Source organism: Salarias fasciatus, chromosome 22, assembly GCF_902148845.1.
Source record: "Salarias fasciatus chromosome 22, fSalaFa1.1, whole genome shotgun sequence".
NCBI classification, from domain to species: domain Eukaryota; kingdom Metazoa; phylum Chordata; class Actinopteri; order Blenniiformes; family Blenniidae; genus Salarias; species Salarias fasciatus.
The window spans coordinates 15258274-15281115 of NC_043765.1; the positions used below are offsets into that span (position 1 = coordinate 15258274).

Here is a 22842-nt window from a genome sequence, read left to right on the forward strand (position 1 = left end):
CAGCCTGTGCCTTGTGGGGGTGGACAGCCCCCTCCATTTAGGCTTGGACGTAGGACCGACCCACAATCGGTCCCTCTCCCACTCTTCCAGTCTGTCTCGCCGAGCGTCCTCCACAGTGTGTGTGTGTGTGTGTGTGTGTGGGGAGCTGTAGGTGTAAGAAGATCTGGGAGAGACTGGGAGTCACCTGTCCCTTGTTGGCCTCTCTTGTCCCCCACGGGAGAGGTCGTAATTCTCTCTTGGCTGGGCTGATCAGCAGCTGCTACACACACACACACACACACACACACACACACACACACACACACACACACACACACACACACACACACACACACACACACACACACACACACACACACACACACACACACACACACACACTGGCATATTGGCAAGCACACTCAGACTCACAAACATAATGCATATTCTTTTACACCTCTGAGTCAGATTCGGAGCAGCAGTTTGTTACTGAACCATTTATTTGTATCTTAGCTACTTTTCTCAGTTCGTTGTTTACAACTCGCAATTTTCCTCATTTTTTTCCCCCCATATTGCAAACATATTGCACATACTTCCAGAGGAATGATTTCATTTTTCAAACTTGCATGATAATGGCGTGCATGTGGTGAGAACTGATGTGGTTTTCCTTGAAGGTTTTAAACTTTCTACAACATCCGAGTTTTGGTTCATCCTCCTGCAAAAGGATCAATCTGCTTCTCAAAATCATTTAAATATATATTCCAAGTACCTATTACCTGGAACATTTGAGGTGTTGGTTGAATTAATAGGCTAAATAACATGCCAAGCTACTGTGATGAACAGAAATCCAGCATTCTCTCATTACTTTTATGTTTTAAATAGTTTATATTAAACTGATCTCCATGCAATCATTCAACTCATCGCATTGATCTTTTTATGATCAAGTGTTAAAACATGACTTTTGTAACTCTGCATGGTCTCTCGTCAGCTGAAGCATTTGTTTTTCCTGTAGTGGATAAAGAGCATCTCTGATTTAGAGTCACTTCACCAGCAGATGAGAAAAGGTTTAATAAATGTGTTTTATAAATGCAAGTAAAGCTGCCATTCCTTGTGTATACTGAAAGTAAACTCACCTGATTAACTCCAAATTCTCCTCCTGCAAGTCATTTTTGGGCTGAATGCTGAACTTTCTCTACTTTCATAATTTTTCCTGTATTTCACAGCTTTGTCAGCTGCTGTTACGATCCATTAGAATGACCAGTGGACGTCTGAAAAAGGTGAAAAGATGGAATCACAATTATGTAAAAGCCTGCAAGTATGATGGTCCAGTTCTATTTAAAGTGTTGGGCTGGAGCTAGTTTCTTTCACATTTATTTCCTATTTATAATGATTTTTTTCAAAGCATCAGCAAAAAAGAGAAACAAAACAAAGATTTATATCAAACAAGCATTTCTTCAGCCATTAGTCTGTGACCATCAGGGAACCTGCGGGAAATATTTTCACAAGTCAAGAACAAAACAAGAGAAAGCAAATATTTCTTGGTTGTATGGGTGAGTTAACTGACAGAAAAACCTCAAGCATTCAGTATTTATTTACATGTCTTAGAGTTTGCATGTTGTTTGTAACAGTTGTGACAGCTAAAATTTTGATCAAACTAAAGATTGAGTCCTAAAGTTAGTCAAAAGGACTCAATAAAAACTGATCAAACAAATATTTGATGCTATCTTTGGTTTTTCTTTCTTTTCTTTTTTTAACATTTATCGTGCATGCAGGAGCCAGAGGGAAAATTTAATGCTGAGGAACTTTATTTTAAAGCAACATAAAATGATTCAAGTCCAAAAATATCTCCAAAATTCGTCGACTCACCCTCTGGCTATATTAATTTCATGTTCTGTCAGTGTCCTTCCTCCTTTGGCTCATTTTCTCCCCCAATGTTTTGAAAGATACTCAAAAAAAAAAACTATGTATAAACTTTTACAATACACCAAACATTGTGTGCTGTTTGACTTTCATCCAACTGAATTATCAAAAAAATTCCAGCACAGAGGACACAGAGGCTCACTGCCTGAACTGTCCGATATTGATAAAATCATCACTTGAGACCATCTGATAGTCAATTAGTTCACTTGTTGACTACAACTAAGTTCAACTCATTTCTGCCATTTCATTATGAACATACACACTGTCAGGTGGGTTATGAAAAGTTGTATTTCTTCTATTTTCTCTTTGATCATGCCACTGTTGAATTTAAATTCCTTTTTAGCATATTATCCCTGAAACAAACAACAAAAACTAACTAACTAACTAACTAACTAACAAAAACTGCATGTGGCTGGATTATCTTGTTTCTTCCAAAGAACCTTCATCACCCTTAAAGTCAAACATGCTTGGATCACAGTATTACAGACTTTACAAAATGTGCAACATCTTCTCAGCGCTGTCTAGATTGTATTTTTCTTTCTCAATGTGATTTCTCTTTGTTTGTTATAAAGGTAAATACAGCAGTTCTGGAGGACAGGCTCTCTCCATCATTAGATTGTATCCTATAATGACTTTAACAAATTAGTGCTTTCAGTTTTTATCACGATTAATCGTGATTAATTCGTGGAGGGTTGGCAGTGATTTTTTTTTTTAAATGTCAATTAAATGGTTCAAAGAAAGGAAAAAGATGATCAAACTCATTTTACTGTCATTGGAACATTTTTTCCCCTGTTTTTCATCCCTGTTCAGTATAGGTGAATTATGATGATTAGATTCTTCATTTGAAGCTTGATCACAAGTTGTCAAATGATGCAATTATTCACAGTTTAAAAAAAATGAATCATTGTCAGCCCTCCATGAATTAATCAGGATTAATCGCAAAAATGCCATCAAAACTGACAGCACTATAAAAAACAATTTAATTCTATTGTATTTTAGACCTTTATAAATTCTGATACACAGTGAAAGCCTCAATAAGTTTCATTTAAATAAATGCCTGAAGTTAGGAATAAAAGAAGTAATTTTAATAATGAGTAAAATGAGTGAAAGTCAAGGTAAGGAACCACAAAACTAAACTCTTCTAAGAAATCACAATCAGCTTTTTGAAGCTCATTTAAACTGTGCACAAAATTATCATCAAAAATGAAAACCTGATAAATTTACCCATAATCCCCCCAGTCACAAGGACATTTAAAGTGTTTTCTTTTCTTTTTAAAAGTAATTCATTACAAGTAATTCACAATACTTTCACTTTTGTATCCACAGAGCATTTACTTTCAACTTTACTGAAACATTTTAGCACTTCCTTTAACCAAACATGAACATTCAAATCAAAAACACGACATCAGACACTCATTTTCATTGTTTGCTTTAAATCACAATACATTTGTTTATTGTCTACTTATTGTTACTGCTTCATGAGAATTCAGCAGAAAATCTATCATTACGCTCAATCACAAACTTAAGAAGAAGAAAAAATGTTTCTCAGCTAAATCAAGTCGCCAAAAACTAGGTCATTTAAAAACAAAAAAAATAAAAGCTCTATCTTGTGCATATTGTTGTTTTGAATACTTTTTTGGCAGTTTGTTTTTTTTTAATTCACACTGCGCCATTGTGCTCACTGCTTTTCGCATTGAAAAAGCCAAAGATTAAACAATACTTTATATCCTGAACATGGCATTCCCAGAACAGGATGTTCCTAATTGGACCATCCTGTTCTTGCATACTTTACAAAAATGAGTGTCTAGGATGAGCGCCGTCAAGGTGAACGTGGCAGTCACAGGCTGTGAAAGTCTGAAGAAAGTTTACAAATCACATATTGAGTAATCTATGGCTGCTGAGGGAGTTTATATAAAACAGTCACGCCGTTTCACAATGTGTGTGAATGCCTCAGGTTTCTCATTCTCTCTCATATAACAGACCTAATTGGTTTGTTCCTCAATCGGATCAGATGTTTGCTAATATATTCACTGTGGGCGATGGCTCTCAGAGCCGATTTCACAGGAACAATGATGATGAAAAAATGTAAACGTTCCCATTTACAGTAATTGGTCTGAGACACATTGTCTGCTTTGTGTGTTTTGTGATGTAAATGGTTTAAATGTGGGCTTGCCTATATAAAGTTGGGCAGGGGAGATTGTTGGAGATACTTCCATGTCATCGTCCCCCACAGTTTCACCTTTTCAATAGAAATCAATGGATTCTGCAAACAGCATGGAAGACAAGTTTGCATGGAAATCCCAGCTCCGGAGGATTGACCTTCTTCTGATCTTGTGTGTGTTTCTAATGCACGCCTCCCAATGAAGTTATGATAATGGGGCTTGGTTACACGCCTGTAATTGGCTATTCATTGGGATAATCTGACATCAAGTCTTGTCATGTCTAAACCGTGTCCTCAGTGAAAGAGAAAAGAAGGGGGAAAAAAAAAACTTGGCCAGAATGTGAATAATGTTAAAACAAATTTTTAAAATACATAATTTTTTGACAGGTAAATTATCGGGACATAAGGAGGCAGAAAGTCATTGCAATTAAAAAAAAAAGTCCCCACAACAGATATTAACAGTACACAAGCAAATTCAGTCACCACAAATAACAAAATAAAGAATGTGGATAAAAAGAGCATAGCATGGACTAAATTCAAGACAAACAATTATAATAATGGGGAAATAATTGGACAACATTTAAAAAAAAACAGCCTGCACATATCCACAACATAAACTCAATAAAACAGTGAGGAAAATGTACTTGGTTGGTTATTTTTCTCTTAAAACAATCCTTTTGCAAATAAATCATATTCTGTTTGAAATCTAATTATTTCCCTTTAAATTGTGTCACATTTGTTGGAAACATGCATTTGTGGGATGAGCAATGAAGCTCCCATGATATTTATGCACCCTTTTTTTTTTTTTTTTTGCCACTGACTCTCATTTGGTGGACTGATTGATTAGAGTCTGAAGAAACAGGACATGTTATACATTTAACCATTTATGGCAAGAAAGAGCCTCATGTAAAGTATCAGTGAGGAATACTTTAAGAAAACATTCTTTGTTTTGTATACTTTTAACTATATTTTAAAATGAAAGTTTAACTATAATTGTGCTCATGTTTCATATTAGTTTGATAATTTTGTATGTTAAGAAGAAATATGTCATTAAAAAATTCCACATCTTCTCTACCAACAGCTTTCCTTTATCACTGATTAAAAGCCTGAATAAACATAACACATTAACATTTTGTATTTACCTGTTTATTTGTCCAAAAGGAGCATCATTCACCAAAACCAAAGAAAAGTTTTAAAAAAGTAAGATAATTTTTTTAGTTTTAAAAAGTTTTGCTAATTACATTTTAAAATGTATGTTTTTAAGTTAAAATCAAACCATTAAATGTAATTTCTGGACACTTTATGCACAGTTTTGCATGGAACTCGATGAGTATAATCCATATTTATAAGTGACATCATTTGAAAAAAAAAAAAGGATCAAAAGTATCTCCAAGTAGGACCAGGAGGAAGATGCTCTCAACAGTTTTCCCCTCTTGCGTGGATCCCATAAAAGTGCCAGTTTAACGCCTGTCGTGGGGGCGCGCAGCCCTGCAAACGACCACCCCAGCAGAGGAGGAGGAGGAGGAGGAGGACCCCCCCTCCTCCCGGCCACAGATCAAGCCACCGGGCCTTGAACCTGACCCCTCGGGACCATCTAGGGCGAGCTTGTCACATTGCATTCCCGCTGGCGCATTGTTGCCGCTGCAGGTCCTCAATGGTTCTTGCGGGGGAGATAGATAGTGTGGCCGTCCATCCAATAAACCTCCCCTCTCTCCCCTCCCCGACCCCCGCGGCGCTCCCGGTTTTAACACGGGAGACAAAACCCGCGGGAGGACTATGAATGGTAAAAGCACCGAGGAGGCCGAGGGAGAGCAAAAAGGAGGCGGCGAGCCTTTGTAGTCGGGGAGGAATGCGGAAATGTCCCCGCTCCGTGTCAAACCTCTCTGAAGGGGGTCAGGCCACATTCAGCCGGCGTGGGAAAGCCAGGCGGAGACGGAGCTCACACGGCCGAGCGGGGCTGCCGCCGCATTGGCCTCTCCGCGGATATATGGAAGAAGAAAGAAAGAAAGAAAGGAGAAAATCCAAAGAGGAGCGTGGTTTTGGAGGGCTATATCACGCGTTTGCTTTTGTCCTATGACCCCCCCCCCCCTCACCAGCACCACCACCACTACCACCACCTCCTCCACCCACCCCCTATCTCCCTACCCTCCTCACCCGACACCCCCCTCCACACACACAAGTTGCAGTGAGAGTGTGTGCGCAAGTTTTCGTCCTGCCCTCCTCCTCCTCCTCCTTCTCCTCCTCCTCCCTTCGCTGGAGTGTCTCCGGCCGGGCTGGTGCGGTAGTCTGAGGGATGGGGGGTTAGAGCTCTGCACCGTCAACTACCTGTGTGGCCCCCGCATGGAGGACAGTGTCCGGGGATGCGTCTGATGGAGGAGTTTTTATCCGAGACGCCAGTGCCTGCTGCTCATCAGCAACTGATCGGGCATGCTGCCGACGTTACGACACTTTATTGACAACACAAGCAAAGGTAAAGGATAAGAGGAAAGGAGGAGAAAAAAAAACAAGGGGGGGGTATTTATGCATAATTGATATAAACAAAAAAAAGTGTCTTTATGAGCCTGGAAATGTTGCTTTAAAAATCCAGTGTCGCTGCAAACACGCACACGAGTAATTTCCCCCGATTTGTTAGAATATAGGCCATTTTATTCTGCCTCACGCACTAAATTTTAAAAAATTAGAAAAAATTAAGGGGTGCCATCCAGGCTGATAAAAACACGCTTAAAACTCGATTTGTGCATCGTTCCACACATTCGGAGCGGTTTGGGGCATGTGAGACGGGTTTTAGTGTGTTTTTAAATGGACTGTTGCTGTAGGAAGTTCAGACAATGCAGCCACGTGCTCAGCAAGTTTGCGTCTCCTCTAACAGAAAGACAGAAAACAGGTCAGAGAAAGCAGACCGTCATGTTTCTAACACTGAATAACACGCTGTTTGAGCGTTACCTTCTGTTTTAACATGTTGTCTTGCAGTTTATTTACGTTTTTTTAAAATAAAAAAAACAGTGCGGTGTCTTAATTCACCCGCGCCGCGTTTGCGGTCATGCGTTCTGAATGCGGGAGAAAGTTGATGTGACACAAACGCGGTTGAATAAGAGTGTAAATGTGTTTTAATTTGATTTATTTTGTGCTACATTGTGTTAAAGAGGTAGGAGGACATGCGTTGCAGTGCGTAATAGGAGGAGGAGGAGTGGAAGTCGGGACGCAGCAGCGGCTCTCTGTTAATAGTCGGAATTAAACATGATGACAGTCATGTTGTTGCCTACCTGGAACCCTCTTTGACCGAATCTGACAAAGATGGTGTCTTCCTCCATCTGTGTCTCCCTGTCATCTAGGCATTGCATGTGCCGACTTTTTTCTGTGAATATGGCTTTGTGAGAAACTCTTGGCTCGCCACCCTCGCCCGGGATTCCCCGCAGTATTTTCAACACAGAGACGAGGAGGGGGGGGTAAATCTGCAAAAATGGACAGAGAAACTATTGGTACTCAATATGAGCCCGTGGCCGAGATTGGAGAAGGAGCCTACGGGAAGGTGTACAAGGCGAGAGACCTGAAGAACGGGGGACGCTTTGTAGCCCTAAAAAGAGTTCGAGTCCAGACGGAGGAAGAGGGGATGCCTCTCTCCACCATCCGGGAGGTGGCGGTACTGAGGCAGCTGGAAGCCTTCGAGCACCCCAATGTTGTCAGGTAAGTGAAAGGTGGGGAGAGGTGTTTGGAGAGGGGAGGGGGGTTTTGGGTGAGAAAGTGAAAGAAACTGTACCGATGAGACCAGGCAAACACACAACTTCCTTATTGATGGTTTTCTGGTGTCAACAATGCAGCCTCACATGACCTCTAAGGCAGGTCTGCACTCACACTTATCTGCATGTTTTGATCCTTTCACACTTTCCTGCTGATAGGATATAAATATGGATTGCACAAGAACAGAATGACTTTTTCTGCTATCTGTAGCCAGCAGGCACTCGCTCACCTGTTGGATCATTTCGATCTCCACTGTCATAGTTGTCTTCTGGTTTTGGCTTCCCGTTTGATTTGAAAGTCTTGGCTTCGCTCAACATTATTGGCTCTTTTCAGTCACATTGATGATGTGATGCAAAAGCATGACACCCTTCAGAACAGCGCGTTCTAACCTATTTCCCCATTTCAGTTTTTATTTAGTTTAGGAGCCACATACAGCCTGTAAAATGATCCCAAAATAACATTTATTACTGACAGTTGCAAAAAAAGACAAAAAATATGAATACAAGCTGATGTTGTACTTTCATTTATTCAATATTTTGTATTTCTTTGAGGATAATGCAGCAATATGCTGTCAGCTACCACATTTTCACAAAATCACTTTCACATAATCATGGCTTTGGTGCCAATAATCATGAACATTTTGGATTCGACAAGTTTTCGCTGATGCATTACTGAATATTGTTGCAATCTTCTATTAAGTCTTGCGTGTTAGTCTTCTCTCCTATAGATCTGTTTAACCCCACAGTCTGAATGTTTGATGCCCCTTGTGTAGAACCTCTGTCTGACCTCTGTTTTACCAAAATATCCCAGTGCATTTACCCCCGGTGCAATAGCAGGAGCCTCCAAAATTAATGGCTCTCCCAAGTCTGCACTGGATTTCTACAAAGTTTCTCATCTTAAAATTTCATTGACATTTGCAAGCTTCACACATACTAACAGGGTGTTGTGCCCCACCTTCGTATCCACTTCAGAAGAATACTGTCTTGCAGATTAAATGAAAACTGGTTATATATTTATTGTTTGGAAGCTTGTCATTGTTTTGGTCAAGATGCCTTCACATTTGAGAACATGAACTCTGCTGTGCATTCACGTAGCATCCAGATTTCAATGGTCTGCAAAGTATTTGGAATGCATCAGTTTCAGTTATTAATTATATGAAATCAATTTCTGTTTGTGGTGTTCTCCAGCCTTGGCTGTATGAAAACTACCGCTGCATGATATTGGTTAAATGTGATTGTGTGAAATATTTCTATCATGATATGACTTGTGATAAATAAACACTTACCGGTGGGTAAAATATGTTTTTGTTTTTGGGATTAATACTTCCAGATAATGGTGGTCTTTCTCATCTTTGATCTGTGTACAGTTTCCTGCCAGCGGTGTTTCTGAAGTGAAGCAGTTTGATGACTTTGTTGTTTTTAGGCCTTTTTTTGGTGCTTGTGACTCCTAGTTTGTTGGCACCAGGTATGATGCAATGTTGACATAATGAAGTGAAATACAATATGTTGTCAACACAATCTAGTGCAGTCGGGATCAGTCAAATATGTTGCACATAAATGTAGAGGGCAAGGAAACACAACCTATTCCGTCAGTCTTGTGGATTATGCGTATTGCAGAGGTTGTTATCGTGCTGATGATAAAATTGCAATTTATCCTACAGCCATAATGAATATACTGTTGTCTAAATTGTAGTTTTAAAATTTGTCAATCTGTAGTCACATGTTTTGGAAACTAGACTTATAAATCCCTGTATAGATACAATAAAATGCTTCTTTAGCCTACTAGTGAAAGTCCATCGTCAATGTTCAATATAAGGTTTAGGATTCAGTATTTGTGTAAGGTGGCCATTATGTCCTGTATGGCGTTTGAATTAATTGTTGAGTCTTTCTTTATGAATAAACCAGACAACCAAATAGTTAGTGGCACAGAGCAATGTTACTTCCAGCAGGTCAATTAGTTTTTTGCTATCAAAGAGCTTACTCAGGTTTCAGTGCATGTCCTATAACAGAGAGAATGCATATAATTTCATGAAGTAATGGAGTAACATGTATCACTGGACCAAAACTCATCAAAGTGCTGTTTTCTGCAACAGTCAACTTGAATAAAACTGCAAATGTACAATTTAAAACGTTTTTGTTTTTCTTGTTAAATGCGCCTGCACTGACCATATGAAGTATTTCTATTCTATGTTTGCTAACTAGAACGATTGCTCAGTTCAATACAGAAATCCTTTAACATTATTTCTCAAACACTTTTTTTAAATATCTTAAAACGACTTTACATTTTTTTTTCTAATCAGTTCAGAACTATCCGTCATCTGATGTGTTTGGTATCTAATGCCGGTCATTTTTGGCTCATCTGCTTGCTGTTCACATGGCACATTATAACAATGGATGATATTAATGTTAAAAAAACAAAAAAAAAAAAACGAGCCTTTTATAGCCGTGTTTGTTTAGTCTTTTTTCAGTCTGCTCTTTTGCACATGTCATTTTCTTTCAGTTTTGAGATGAATTGGCAGTAGCTGGTGCGTCATGATCTGGCCCCAGCCAAGGTCTGACCTTGTGCTTGTTTTATCATGGACTATTGAGTGCTTTGGGATGTTGGGAAGCTCTCAGTGAACGCTTCAGAGGAATCACCAGTGGCCTTGTGCCTCTCACAATAATTCCCCAAAACCATTAATATGCACTCCTGTGAAAGCATAAATTAGTGCAATGCATGGACGCATTTGTGGCATCAAGTCATTTACAGCGCAGATCATTGGCTTTTTGAACTGTTAAAAAGAAGAAAAATAAACTATCCTCCCCTTTAGCCAGCTAGCATCGGCTGAGCAGCTCAGGCCAGGAAAAGTGCATTGTGGGCCTTCTGTGTGACTCCAGGCAACCCCTGGATGTTTGTAATGAGGCCCATTATTCATTCCATATGTTCAGTGTCTGCTGAGAGCCCCCATTGTAGTCCAACAATCGAGCTGTGAGGGGCGTTTAACCCGAACGCTTCAGTAGGAGGGCGCCGTCTATTCTCTGACATCATGCACAGGACTAATACCTTGAACGAATCGCCCCTCACTCACTCCGCCGACGGCGCCATATCCAAGTCCGCTGATTACAAGGGTGTTGGCATGGACACATGACGCCTCGTTGGAGAGAAATAAAAGGGTTTCCAGCGAGATTTAGTCGTTCTTTTCATGCTCCCATTTTAAATGGCTTATGCAGATTAGCTCGATGGAGTTTTAATGGCACAAGTAGGGAAAATTGTTTAGGATGTTGTTGTAACGGAGTGACGATACTCCCTCGTGAATGTAATGATTAAAAAAACAGTGATCCCCGTGGCCCCTTAGGTCGCAGTATGCATGCTTTGTATTTAAACTGTGACATTTTGAGGCCCAAGAAACTTTTTTTTTTAAGGAAAGTGGTTGAATTTGTCCCGTGTTGTCCGACTGAATAGTTTGTCAACTTACTACACTAACTTTTTTCGACATCTTTTAACATAATCAAACATTTAAATTGGCATTTTTACAAGATTTTCCTTGCACCGTGCCAGTAATTTCCATATGTTTTAAAGAGCTCGCACAAAGCTCAGCAAAGTGAAGGCGACGGATTACTGGAGCCTCGTCACGGGAGTGTGTGGTGTTTTGATGGGAGATGCTGTCTCTGCAGCCTCCACCAGACTTCCCACAGAGTATCAGGAGTTGTCATAGTGCTGCTGGAGGAATGCTGCTTGTAGTCCCCAGCTCTTTGAAGAGGACATACTGGACAGCTTTTTTTTTTTTGTTTTTTTCCAGCTTTTCATCAAAGCTTGCTTTGGCAGGTCTACCGGCATAATCTGGATTCTTGGCCTTCGCCGGTTGCTTAGCAAAACCCAGCCATAAACGCCGCCGCTGCGGACTGGATGGTGTTAAATTTTTTAAAAGCTTTGCATAAAATTGGTGCTTTCTCTCAGTGTGTCACTTGAGTTGGTGTTGTCCAGATAGAATGGATCCCGCAGAGAGTCTGGATTCAGGTTGTTGACTTCAAACTAATGGGTTTTTGCCATAAAAGTGATGATTGCTGAACAACGATACAACTTTGTTAAACTGGACTTCAGAAAATACTTTTTCCGACCATATTAGACCCTTCTTTGCCCTGACATGTTGACCTGTCACAATAAAAAAACACACTCGCCAATTCCCGGTGTTAATGCCATGAGTCGGGAGCAAAGCAATGAACTCAATCTGTAGGCAAAATGTTTGGGATTCTGCACTGCAGGAAGCACATGTGTTACTATTTCTTGTATTTAAGGAGCACACAGACATGTTGTTGACGTCCAGACGGGCCCTGCTCCGCAGCAGCGGGCTGAGTACAGTGGACTCCATTAAAATCAATGGTATTGATCCGGCCCACCTGTTCTCCTGTTGCAGGCTGTTTGATGTGTGCACAGTCTCACGGACTGACCGAGAAACCAAACTCACTCTGGTCTTTGAGCATGTGGATCAGGACCTGACCACCTACCTGGAGAAGGCCCCAGATCCCGGAGTACCACCCGAGACCATCAAGGTAATTATCAAGAAGGCGAATGTCTTTTTTATTTTTTTTTTATTTATTTATTTTTTTTTTACCATTGAGTATTCAAACATCAGTAAGCACTCAAATTGAAATTCTAAGACAGGTTCAAAAAACACTTTGAATTTAATTAGATATATTACGTCCCCGTCTGAGTTAATTTCCGTAGAGACGCAGAAGACGAAGATTCCCTTCGACATCAGAAATACCGGGGTGTTTTTGAAGGGCGGCACATGTGGCAGATGGGCTCCAAATTAGAGGCTCGCTGCCTTCTCTATTTTCACTCTGCCCTCCGACATCACCCAGCAATGCAGACGGACTTAACCAGTTTAGAAAAGTCTTCTCTCAATGCTTAAAAAACCATTTCAATCCGATCTTAATCATCTGTGCCCCACAGTAAGGGCCTTTTCTCTATCAGGTTAAAGTGCAACAGTCACCACCACTATCACTTTCTGTAATTCATTAAATAAATCCTCAGAGTGTCGCCTTACACCTCGCCGAAAAGTCGGAAGTGGATGTGTCGTCAACTCCTTTTCCTCTGAAACGCTCCTCTTTTCATTTAATTTTTCCCACACGGTCTCCTTTATAAAGTCCTCTTTATCGTGTTTCGCCCCAAGGTCTGCAGATGCACCTCCAACAATATCGGGAAGAGAATATCTCTATTTTTGGACGGAGGGGCCTCAGAGTTTGTAGTGTCAAATTTGAAACGGAGAAGTCGTTGCTCTGCAGTAGCGAATAACGTTTGACCCCCGGGGCCTGGTTTTTTTTTTTTTGTGTGTGTCTGTGTGTGGAGCTGGGGGATGCAGTGCAAGCGTAGACGGGTCAGGTAGATCACACCTGAGGCTTTCCCAGGCCCTTTCTGCTGAAGCCGATACGGCGTGTGGCGCTGCAAGTTTCTATGAATCTGTCAGCGAGCTGCAAACACGCCACACAAGTACTAGAGGGACACTTTACAGTTATAAATATAAACGATTTGGCAATAATTATCCGTGTGTTTCGATGCTTTTTTTTTTTTCTTCCTGACAAGATGTTCCAAATATCTCAGGATTCAAACCGCAGACCGAAGCTGACTCACATCCGTCTTTCTCTTCATGTGCTGTGTGGGGTTGAGGTGGGGGCTCGGCGGGGTCCGCAGCGCTGCTCCACTGGACTCATTACTCTTCTTGACTCTGCACAAAGCTCTTAATGACAGTTAGAACGTTTGCATGTGCAGATGAACCGCTCTACCTTTATAGCTCGACTGAGCCATTTAATTGATCACAGAACGCAATGAGAGTCAAAAGCGAGCGAGTGTGTCTCTAGAACAACAAACAGGACTAATTTTCATCATGTTTAGCTACTGTTTATAGGGACTGTTTACCTCTTTATATATTCTGTCAGATACACAGATCTCCTCGTCTCATTCCAGACCAGCTGCTCTGTGTATATGCAGAGGATATCCACTTTTAATCACAGTAGGCCAACTTTCAAAATGTCAATTTTACTTACTCTGTATGCACTTTTAAATGTAATATAAGTGTAGTGAGTGGTTTCATTGGTCTGTGCTGCAGAGTTTAATACCAGTCAGATTTCTTCCTCATAGTTTTACATTGTCGTTCTATTTTTTTGCACAGTTCTCTTTAAATAATGTGTTTGTGTAGTTTCTAGACTAAATATGTCATCACAGTATGAAAACACTTGCAGAGCAGTATAATTTCAGTGAATTAGAGGAACGTATTTTTATAGTCTCCAGTTTGGAATCGAGAAAAATATCTTCAGTGGTATCACTGCCAGTTTTTTTTTTTCAATACTCATTACAGACATGAAAACTATTTAATCTGTAAAAATATCTTCCACTGAAATATTTTTTGATTGGCTTTAAGATATTAAAGGAAGTCGAAGGAGATGGAAATTACTGAAGATGGATATGTATTTATAAATATCCAGTAAAGAGTTTTGACTTGTTACTATGTAAAAATTTTTTTTTTTGTTAAACTCATACTCAGTTTTTCCACATTTCTATAAAGTGTGAAAACGCCCTCTTTTTATATCATAAAATGACTTATTTGGGACTTTTACTACAATTCCTGCCTCTATTTAAAGTTGTGTTCTGACGCTCTAAGTATATACACAGAATTATTTAAGTCTCTTTATTAAATCTCTGTCACCACTGATGTCTTGATGAAACAGATTTCGTGACTCATTCTGGACTTTTTCCTCAAATTGTCACAGGTGTCATTTTTAGAAGCAAGAGTGGGTTGTTTCTAATGATTATTGCAGCTTATTGTGACGACAGTAGTGTCTCATCTTGAGAACACATACAAGTCATATTTGCCTCTGTGCATTTAACATTTTTAAAAAACTTTCCATCAAGTTTTCTGGAAAGACTTCTTCTATAAGAGGAATTTCCCCCAGTGATTAATAAAGTGTTTTTTTTTTAATTCTGCACCAGGCAGCATTTTCTTTTCAAAGACGATGAACATACACATTGATATTTCAAACTTGTTCAAGTGATATACATGAATCTCCTTTTCAGTTAGTTTGTTTATCAGCCACATGTGCATTGCTGTCTCAAGCTTTTCCATCGTACTTTCTGAGAGTTAAACTCCAGATTGGGGCCGATGTGATACTTTTTACAAACAGCTTTTCCAACCATGGCTGAAGGCAACAAGTACTGAGAAATGTTTCAGATGTTTCCCCTCTTTTTGGCGTCTTTCCTTGAAGTCATTTGTGTAATGAGCTTGATTTATTTTACAACTAAAGGTGAGAAAGAAGAGATGGAGGTCAAACAATCTATAATTTGAGAGTGGCTTCCATATTAAAGTTGAACGAAGTGGATTTCCGCTCTGGAGACTTTTTAGGGAGGAATCGCTGACCGTTAAGACTGAAGAACATCTCCACCGCCGACGTCTCCAGGGAACAGACAGACAGCTCTGAATGGGCACCGACCCCCCGTTAGTCCTGGCACAGCAGACACTGCACAGTAACCCAAAGGTGACCCCCTGCCCCCCAAAGCAGACGACACCATATTGTGTGTCCCTGTCCAGCAGTTTCCCACCTGTATGCTTCTGATTAAAGGATTATCCGAGTATCATCAGTCTTACTAAAGCAAAAGGAGCAGACATACTTTTCCCTGAATCCAACCAGCCCCCTGCAGCGGTCACCCCACCCTGGACTCAGCCTGTCCACTTCAGCCCTCCCACCCTCCACCACCCACTCAGACCCACCACATGGTCATTGATGAAAGAGGCCCTCCTCCAGGAATCAAATGAGCTGGAAGGACATCAAGCAGCCGGGTTGCCCCAGCTTCAGTGCTCCTTAGCTGGGCCATCGCTTGGGTCTCACCCACCCTCCTCCACCGCCATCATCCAGGCTTCCACAGCTCCATTCTGTGGGCCCATGAAGGGGGAGGTTAATGAAGCATGGGGAGGGAATTACACTAACGCTAACCGGCAGATGTCCCATATTGTGCCTAGTTACAATAAACAATATGGCCGCCTCTGGTGTATTTGCATTAGAAAAGGAGGCGCACTCAGAAAGCCATGTTTTGACGGCTCCTTGCAGTGGGCTGACTACTTTTTTTTTTTTTCCATGGCGCTCCAGTTTTTTCAGGGTCAGATCTGTTGCTTTTTTGTGTGATTTTTTTTTTTTTATTTCCTCCTTGCCAAGTTTTTTTTTTTTTTTTTTTTTTTTTTGTGAGGCTTTCCGTTGAAGTGCAGCCAGATGAAGACACTTGTTGATTGAGCAACTTTTTAATGTCTCTTTACTGCGGCCAAGGAAGGTGGATCACATTGCCGCCCACGCAATATGTATCTTTAAACTCCGTGCAGGTATCACAGTTTCCTGGTTTTCATGCGTGCGCCTTAATATTTTCCTGTCGGCTGCAATGAAAGTGGTTTTGTGGAGGATCGTTGAGATCTTGTCATTGCTGAGTTGCCGAGTTGTGAATGCAAGCGATACTGATGATGGCTAAATGTACTTTCAAGGCCAAGGAGGCCACATTTGTTTGTGTGTTTGTCCAGGAGTCACACTTCTGAGATAATTAGTGTTTACTAGGAAATGCTGGTGAAAGGAAGCACGGTGAAATGGCTATTTAAAGCAGAGAGGAACCGATGGGAGGGGGGCATGCTATTGTGTCAGCCCTGACACACACACACACATACACAAACACACACACACACACTCACACAATAACCAACTGCCTGCCTCTGTCCTATGGCCCTGTCTGTCTGCTGGCCTTCTCCGCAGGTCATGGCTGAATGGAGATGCAGAAAGGAAGGTCTGTTTATGCATCCTGCCTGTCCTTGGTCAGAGGGCACCCACACACATGTGCGTGCTTCCACATACACACACTGATGCACCGAGGGGCACACACACACACACACACACGCGCAAGCAAAAAAAACGGGAAATGTCAGTACACCGATATTACCTTTACACAAACCCGTGGGGGGGGGGTGGACTGAGTTTGTTTGTGTATACAAACACACACCCACATTACACCCCGTCTCCACAGCATTGTGTGGGGTGCCCTGTCTCCTCCTCAATGGCCGGCGCAGCAGCCAGCCCCACGCCGTTTGCTAATGTTTTCTGCTTGAGTGTGCAGACCCCTTTGACTCACTCACCAGCTGGTGGGCCAGTGAATAGAGCTGCGGGCTTGGGTCCATGTCACTTGTGAGGTCTTGGCGGTGGGTTTCGGGGAGTTGTTTTTAGTGTGAGAGTGTGTTGTGAGTAGATATCTCGTAGAACAGGTTTGGATTTGAGACATTCGGCATCAGAGGCATTGAACTGTGTTTTCCATTGTTTGTTTTTTTTTCCTCAGACAAAAGACGTACAAATTATCTTATTTTCATAAATGAACTTATAATAGCTTTAATTTGACTGTAATAAATCAAACGGTCCAAATCGTAGCTCTGTTCAGACTAAAATCCCTTTTAATGGTTTATTTGTTTACAGGTGTTGAACCTGTTTTAAGAGTTTCAGTTTTAAAGAACAAGTCCAAGCCGGTTGTGACATAGTTTCTTCCTGTTCGCGCCGGTCTGCATCTGCTTGTGTGTTGTAGATGCTCTGCCTTCGGCCATTTCTGGGATCAGCTATTGGGCATAAAAAGAGAGCGAGCGCCAATTAACTTGAGCAGGACAGCTGCTGAGCAACAGAGATCAGCGCTTTTACAAAGCTGGGGCCTCTTTCTGCCTCTAGTGTGTGTGTGTGTGTGTGTGTGTGTGTGTGTGTGTGTGTGTGTGTGTGTGTGTGTGTGTGTGTGTGTGTGTGTGTGTGTGTGTGTGTGTGTGTGTGTGTGTGTGTGTGTGTGTGTGTGTGTGTGTGTGTGTGTGTGTGTGTGTGTGTGTGTGTGTGTGTGTGTGTGTGTGTGTGTGTGTGTGTCAGTTATCAAACATCTGCCACAGTCGACAAGGATGGACACAGGCGAGTTAACTCCTTCCACACTGCAGTGTTACAGTTTTTAACACTGCGAATTTCTTCCATGAGGTTTGACAGAGGAATAGATGTGAAGGTTTCAGCTTTATCTCCTTGTCTGTCATCGGCAGTTTATGGAGGCTGATTTGTTTCAGTTCACCAGATCAGACGGAATCGTTCAGGACTGCATCAGAAATATTTTCATTAAACTTCTGGCATGCAGTTTGGACTCCTTGCTCAAATTAACCTTAAATTACTTTTTTATTAAATCATATGAATCCATGCAGCTTCTCCTTTTTCCACTTCACGGTCGTGGGCTACTGAAGCCAATCCGAGTCAATTATAGAGGAAAGGCAAGATTCATTCTGGACAAGTCACCTAATCCTAGTCACACCTACATGCAGCTTATCATTAAACCTTGTTTGCGAGTTTTTAAACTAAAGGAGGAACCTGGAGTACCTGGAGAAACCCAGACCCGCCAGTGCCTTGTCCTCACTTGAACCCATGATCTTCTCACTGTGAGACAGAATTTCAGTTTAATTTCATACAGCACACAGGATGCCTCATGAATAAAATGCTATAAATGAAACAGTTGCCTTTAGCAGGTCGTTTTCCACCGAGTCGAAAATTCAGGCCGCTCTTTGCCCCGTTCGTATGTTTCAATTTGCTTCCAGTGAGGATCGAGCACCTTGCATGGCAGCCGCCGCCATTAGTGTGAGCTAAGGAGTGACTTCAACTCACAGATAAAGCACTCTGAGACTGCCGAACAGAAGAAAACGTCCATTTACCGGCCAATATATTTTTCTCACAGCACCGAGTCGAGTGCTCCAGTAAATTACTGTAAAAACTCAAACAATGCCCAGTACTGATGATGGTAAGGGAAAATCAGAGGTCTTGGTCGTCTACGTCAACAGGTTGGGTTTATGCTGTCAGAAAGGGAGAAAAAACTCAGACCAAGTAAGTGACACATGGCAAAGATTAACATATTGCAGACTGGCCAGGTGCTATATACCAGAAACCTTTGCTCCACAAGAGAGGACTGAGATGGCAGAGATGCAGAAAGTCAATGACGTGCAATGATGATGCCGAGGTGCATGGATAGAATATAGTACGCTGAGGTCCCCTCACAGGTCATAAAGGTAGGTGGTCTGTGCTCAAATGATCTGGAACGACGACCAGCCAGTCCCGAGCTTCCCTCTCTGCACTTGGACTGTGTTTCCAACAGTTGTGCTCTGCTTTCTTTCAGGATATGATGTACCAGCTGCTTCAGGGGTTGGACTTCCTGCACTCGCACCGCGTGGTTCACCGTGACCTGAAGCCCCAAAACATCCTGGTCACCAGCGGAGGGCAGATCAAGTTGGCCGACTTTGGTCTCGCTCGTATTTACAGCTTCCAGATGGCGCTCACCTCTGTGGTAAGTTACATTTTCTCATGTATCTCCAACAAAGCAGGTCTCATTCGAAGGTTTCTTTACCTGACAGAGTGACTGAAAACAATCTCTGCACTCATGATCTGACGTCGTGTTGGATTTCTACACACACAAAAAAAAACACTACGCCTGTCTACTTTTGTGTTTATCTTGCTTCGTGATTCTCCAGTTTTTGTTTTACAGACACGTTATCAACATTGTGAGCAGATAATGCGTGATAGCCTTTTACTCTAATCCAAGCTGTCTGCATAATTTAGCTGGTGTGCTCAATAAAATAACATTTTACATGAGTGGAAACTCTGAGTCAATTTCCATCAAGGTTTTTGATAGACGCGCACACACACACACACACACACACACACACACACACACACACACACACACACACACACACACACACACACACACACACACCGGGCCTTGAACTCCCCTCCCATCTCCAGAGAGTTAGATGAAAAGCCTCTAATGTGTTGTAGCGGGCACTTACGGGGCATCGGCGGGCAGCTCGGCAGAGCCGCCGCCAAATGATAGGAGTTCTCTGTGTAAAGTGAGAGCCAAGGGCCCCCGTGGCCTGTCTCAGGAATCCCTCTGTGGCCGTCGCAGACAGGGACGGAACAGACAAGGAGAGACAGACGCCCCTCCCTTTTCCACTGCCGGCACTTTGATGTCCGACTGTTGCGCTCCAGGCTCTGATGACCAGATAATATGAAGCGAGAAGGACTGAAAGGAGTCTTTGGAAGAGCTTGAAGTAAGGAGAGATGTGACTTTTTAAGATCAAGGTAGGCAGCAACAGAAGCCCCTCTGCCTTTTTTTGTGTGAGTCTTTATTTAAAGGGTCTTGATCCACTTCACCTGTGCGCTGACGGCTGTTTGCACATTTTCAAATCCGCTTGTCCTGCCTGAGCATCTTGAATCTGTTCAGTCATCGTCACTGTTACATATCTGAGGTTGTGAAAGTGGGAATTCATTTTTTTTTTATAGTTGTGATTTCAAAACCATTTGCATGTACTTGTGGGTTAGACTGCAGGAGTGGAACTACCACCCAGTTTCTTCACCTGCAACGGTCAAATGTTTCGGCTTGTGAAAGAGGCTTCGGCGCGATTGGAAAACACAGAGAAAAGAGTCGGTGGACAGCGGCGGTTGTTATGGCGCGTCTGAAAAACACTCCTGGGAACCCAGGTCTGGTCCGTCAATTAAAATAAATAAAAACTTTCTCAAAGGGAAGAATGCAAACTTCAGTTTGCTTCTCAGCATCCTGATAGAAACACATCTGAGAACACGGCCTGCAGAAGCAGGTGCTTCTCCACAACAGCCTGCTCGCACGCATCTCGCTCGGTGGCTTCCTTCGCTCCGGGATCGTTTCACCGAATCATGGTGAAGGCCTCTCTTTGGTTCTTGAGGTTTAGGTTTGACCTTTAAATTCAGCTCACATAAAACTGGGCTGTCTCCGCTTTTGCACAGAATCAGCTTAAATTAGACAATTATATTAAAAAAAAAAAAAAAAAAAATCCCTTTCCTGTGTTTATTTGGACAAACATGATGGAGCTAATTCGGTTGCTCTTTCAACTTTTCAGCATGATTAAACACCAATCTTCTGCCGAAAAACCAAAGACAGACTGCAGTTCATAAGAAAACATACTCATCATTACTGTAAAGAGAAACATTGTGTTTTGATGCCAATTCACAGAAATTCACGAACACTGTTAAATGTTGACGTAACCTGGTAACATTTAAAAAAAAATGCCCCCATGAGTCATCTGTCTGACTGACTAAATGTGTGATAACAGTCTGCCATCTCTCAGTCTTTTATTCTCAGGTAATTTGCATGCTAAATGAAAACTTTTTCTTGGTTTTTTATGAGTTCACAACCCTGATTGATGTTAACCGCACTAACCTGCAGTGGGAAATGTACCTCTTCATAAAGCGTACATATTGCTACTCATTATTCAGTATATGTGGGTTTTTTCATGGGGAGGATTCATGCGAGTGAATATTGCGCTTCTCTTATGACTACACGGGGACTGTTTTTTTTTTTTTGTCGGGGTGAACTCCTCAAAAAGGGGAATTCACTCTTCTTAGTGACAGATGTCAAGTCCTCGAAACTATCCGTTCAGTGGTGCCGAGCATGAATCTGTTTGCACACACACTCATCACGCACTCATTTCCTTCCTCGCCTATGCAGATTGGGCCACAGAAATGACACGGATGGTGTGTGTGTGTGTGTGTGTGTGTGTGTGTGTGTGCGCGCGCGCGCATGCTCCGAAGCGGAGCGTTGCAACGTGAGCACGGGATCTTCGGTTCCACATGAACGTTCCTGTGTCTGGAATCCCCCTATCAGCCCCGACACACACAATCTCCATTCATCCATTCATTGTTTCCTCTCGCTAATAAAAGCAGATAATCTACAGTGCACGCCGCGCACATGGACACAAATACACACAATGTCTAAGAGGATCTTCCCCTTTGCCCAACAGACCAGCAGTTGCTCGTTTAGTCACTTAATGCCGCCGTTACTGGCAGACAGATGGACTTTGGAGAACTGCTGTTGCTTAAGCAAACAAGGTGCTTGTCTCGTTTTCCAAGTGATTCATTTAGTACGGCGGCGGCGAGGAGAGGGCTGAAGTGAGCATTTGCATGATGTTGTCAGAGAGTCCCCTCGGTCCGCTTTTCTCTCCCCGGCGCCGCTATAACTGAAAGTCGCACTCTTGTACTTTCTGCTGATGATTTACCAGCAGGGCTTCAACTTCTTGTTTTTTTGTGATGAATTTGCTTTCTCACCTAGCAACACGTCGGGGTTGTTAATATGTCATTGACAAAATATGCAGTCAGTGTGTGTGTGTGTGTGTGTTTCAAAATGTGTGATGGACTCTGGGTGCATGCGTGGCTGCGTGTGACTGATGGCCCTGTCGGCATCACCCACTGATCACGTCGCACATGAGAGGAGGAAAAGGGAGGCAGGAGAAAACCAGGCAGAGGGAGGGAGACCACCCATTGGGTTGGTACGGGGGTCCAGATTAGGCTGCCCCTGGCAGTCCCTGGGGGACCGTTGCTTTGTTGATGGTTTTTTAATGACCCTGGTCTGGCTGGAGGCGCATTGTACTGCCGTGAGTGACGGGCAGATGGGAAAAGCTGATGGGTTAATCTGACATACCAGAAGGGAGTGCAGTGGGATCTTTTTTTTTTTCTTCTTCTTCTTCTTCTTCTTCTTTCCCCGCTGTTCGTCTAACTCGAACTCCGTTCCTGCCAAACTGCTTTAGGGAAAACTATTTCTTTGTATGCTGCTAGAATTTGAAACAAATGCTCCAGTTTTTTTTGGTACAAATACAATCATAGAGTCTCAAGCAGCTGCGATGTTACAGAAATCAGTCAATGCAGTTTTTCTACTTAGTGCCTGAATTAGAAATGGATAGATAATTTATCTTTAAGAAAAAAGGGCCTGTTGGATGGCAATGGTTCGATTTAAAAATTAAAAGCCTTTTGTTTAACCCTGATATGTGAAAAATATAAAACCATCAAAACTCACAGCAAGGCAGTGAAATTTTAAGATGTCTTGGAAACGGCACTTTTTGCTTTTGTTTTTGACAATTTCACAGCCATGAAATCGAAGTAATTCTTAGTTTTTAGAAGGTTTAAAATCAATCAGCTTAAAGTCGCTGTTGCTCTAGGCGTCTTTTTCAGTTTTCAGTT

General features: G+C 42.0%; 1 protein-coding gene across 1 annotated transcript in view; it reads left to right on the forward strand.

Moving 5' to 3' along the window:
• Nucleotides 1-6242: 6242 nt before the first annotated feature.
• cdk6 (cyclin dependent kinase 6) overlaps nt 6243-22842 on the forward strand; it is a 34738-nt gene continuing 18138 nt past the window's right edge. Inside the window, exons 1-4 of the mRNA XM_030120842.1 lie at nt 6243-6530; nt 7393-7744; nt 12192-12327; nt 18974-19141. Of these exons, the coding sequence (XP_029976702.1) occupies nt 7521-7744; nt 12192-12327; nt 18974-19141 (528 nt within the window). The 5' untranslated portion in view covers nt 6243-6530; nt 7393-7520. The remainder of the gene's footprint in view (nt 6531-7392; nt 7745-12191; nt 12328-18973; nt 19142-22842) is intronic.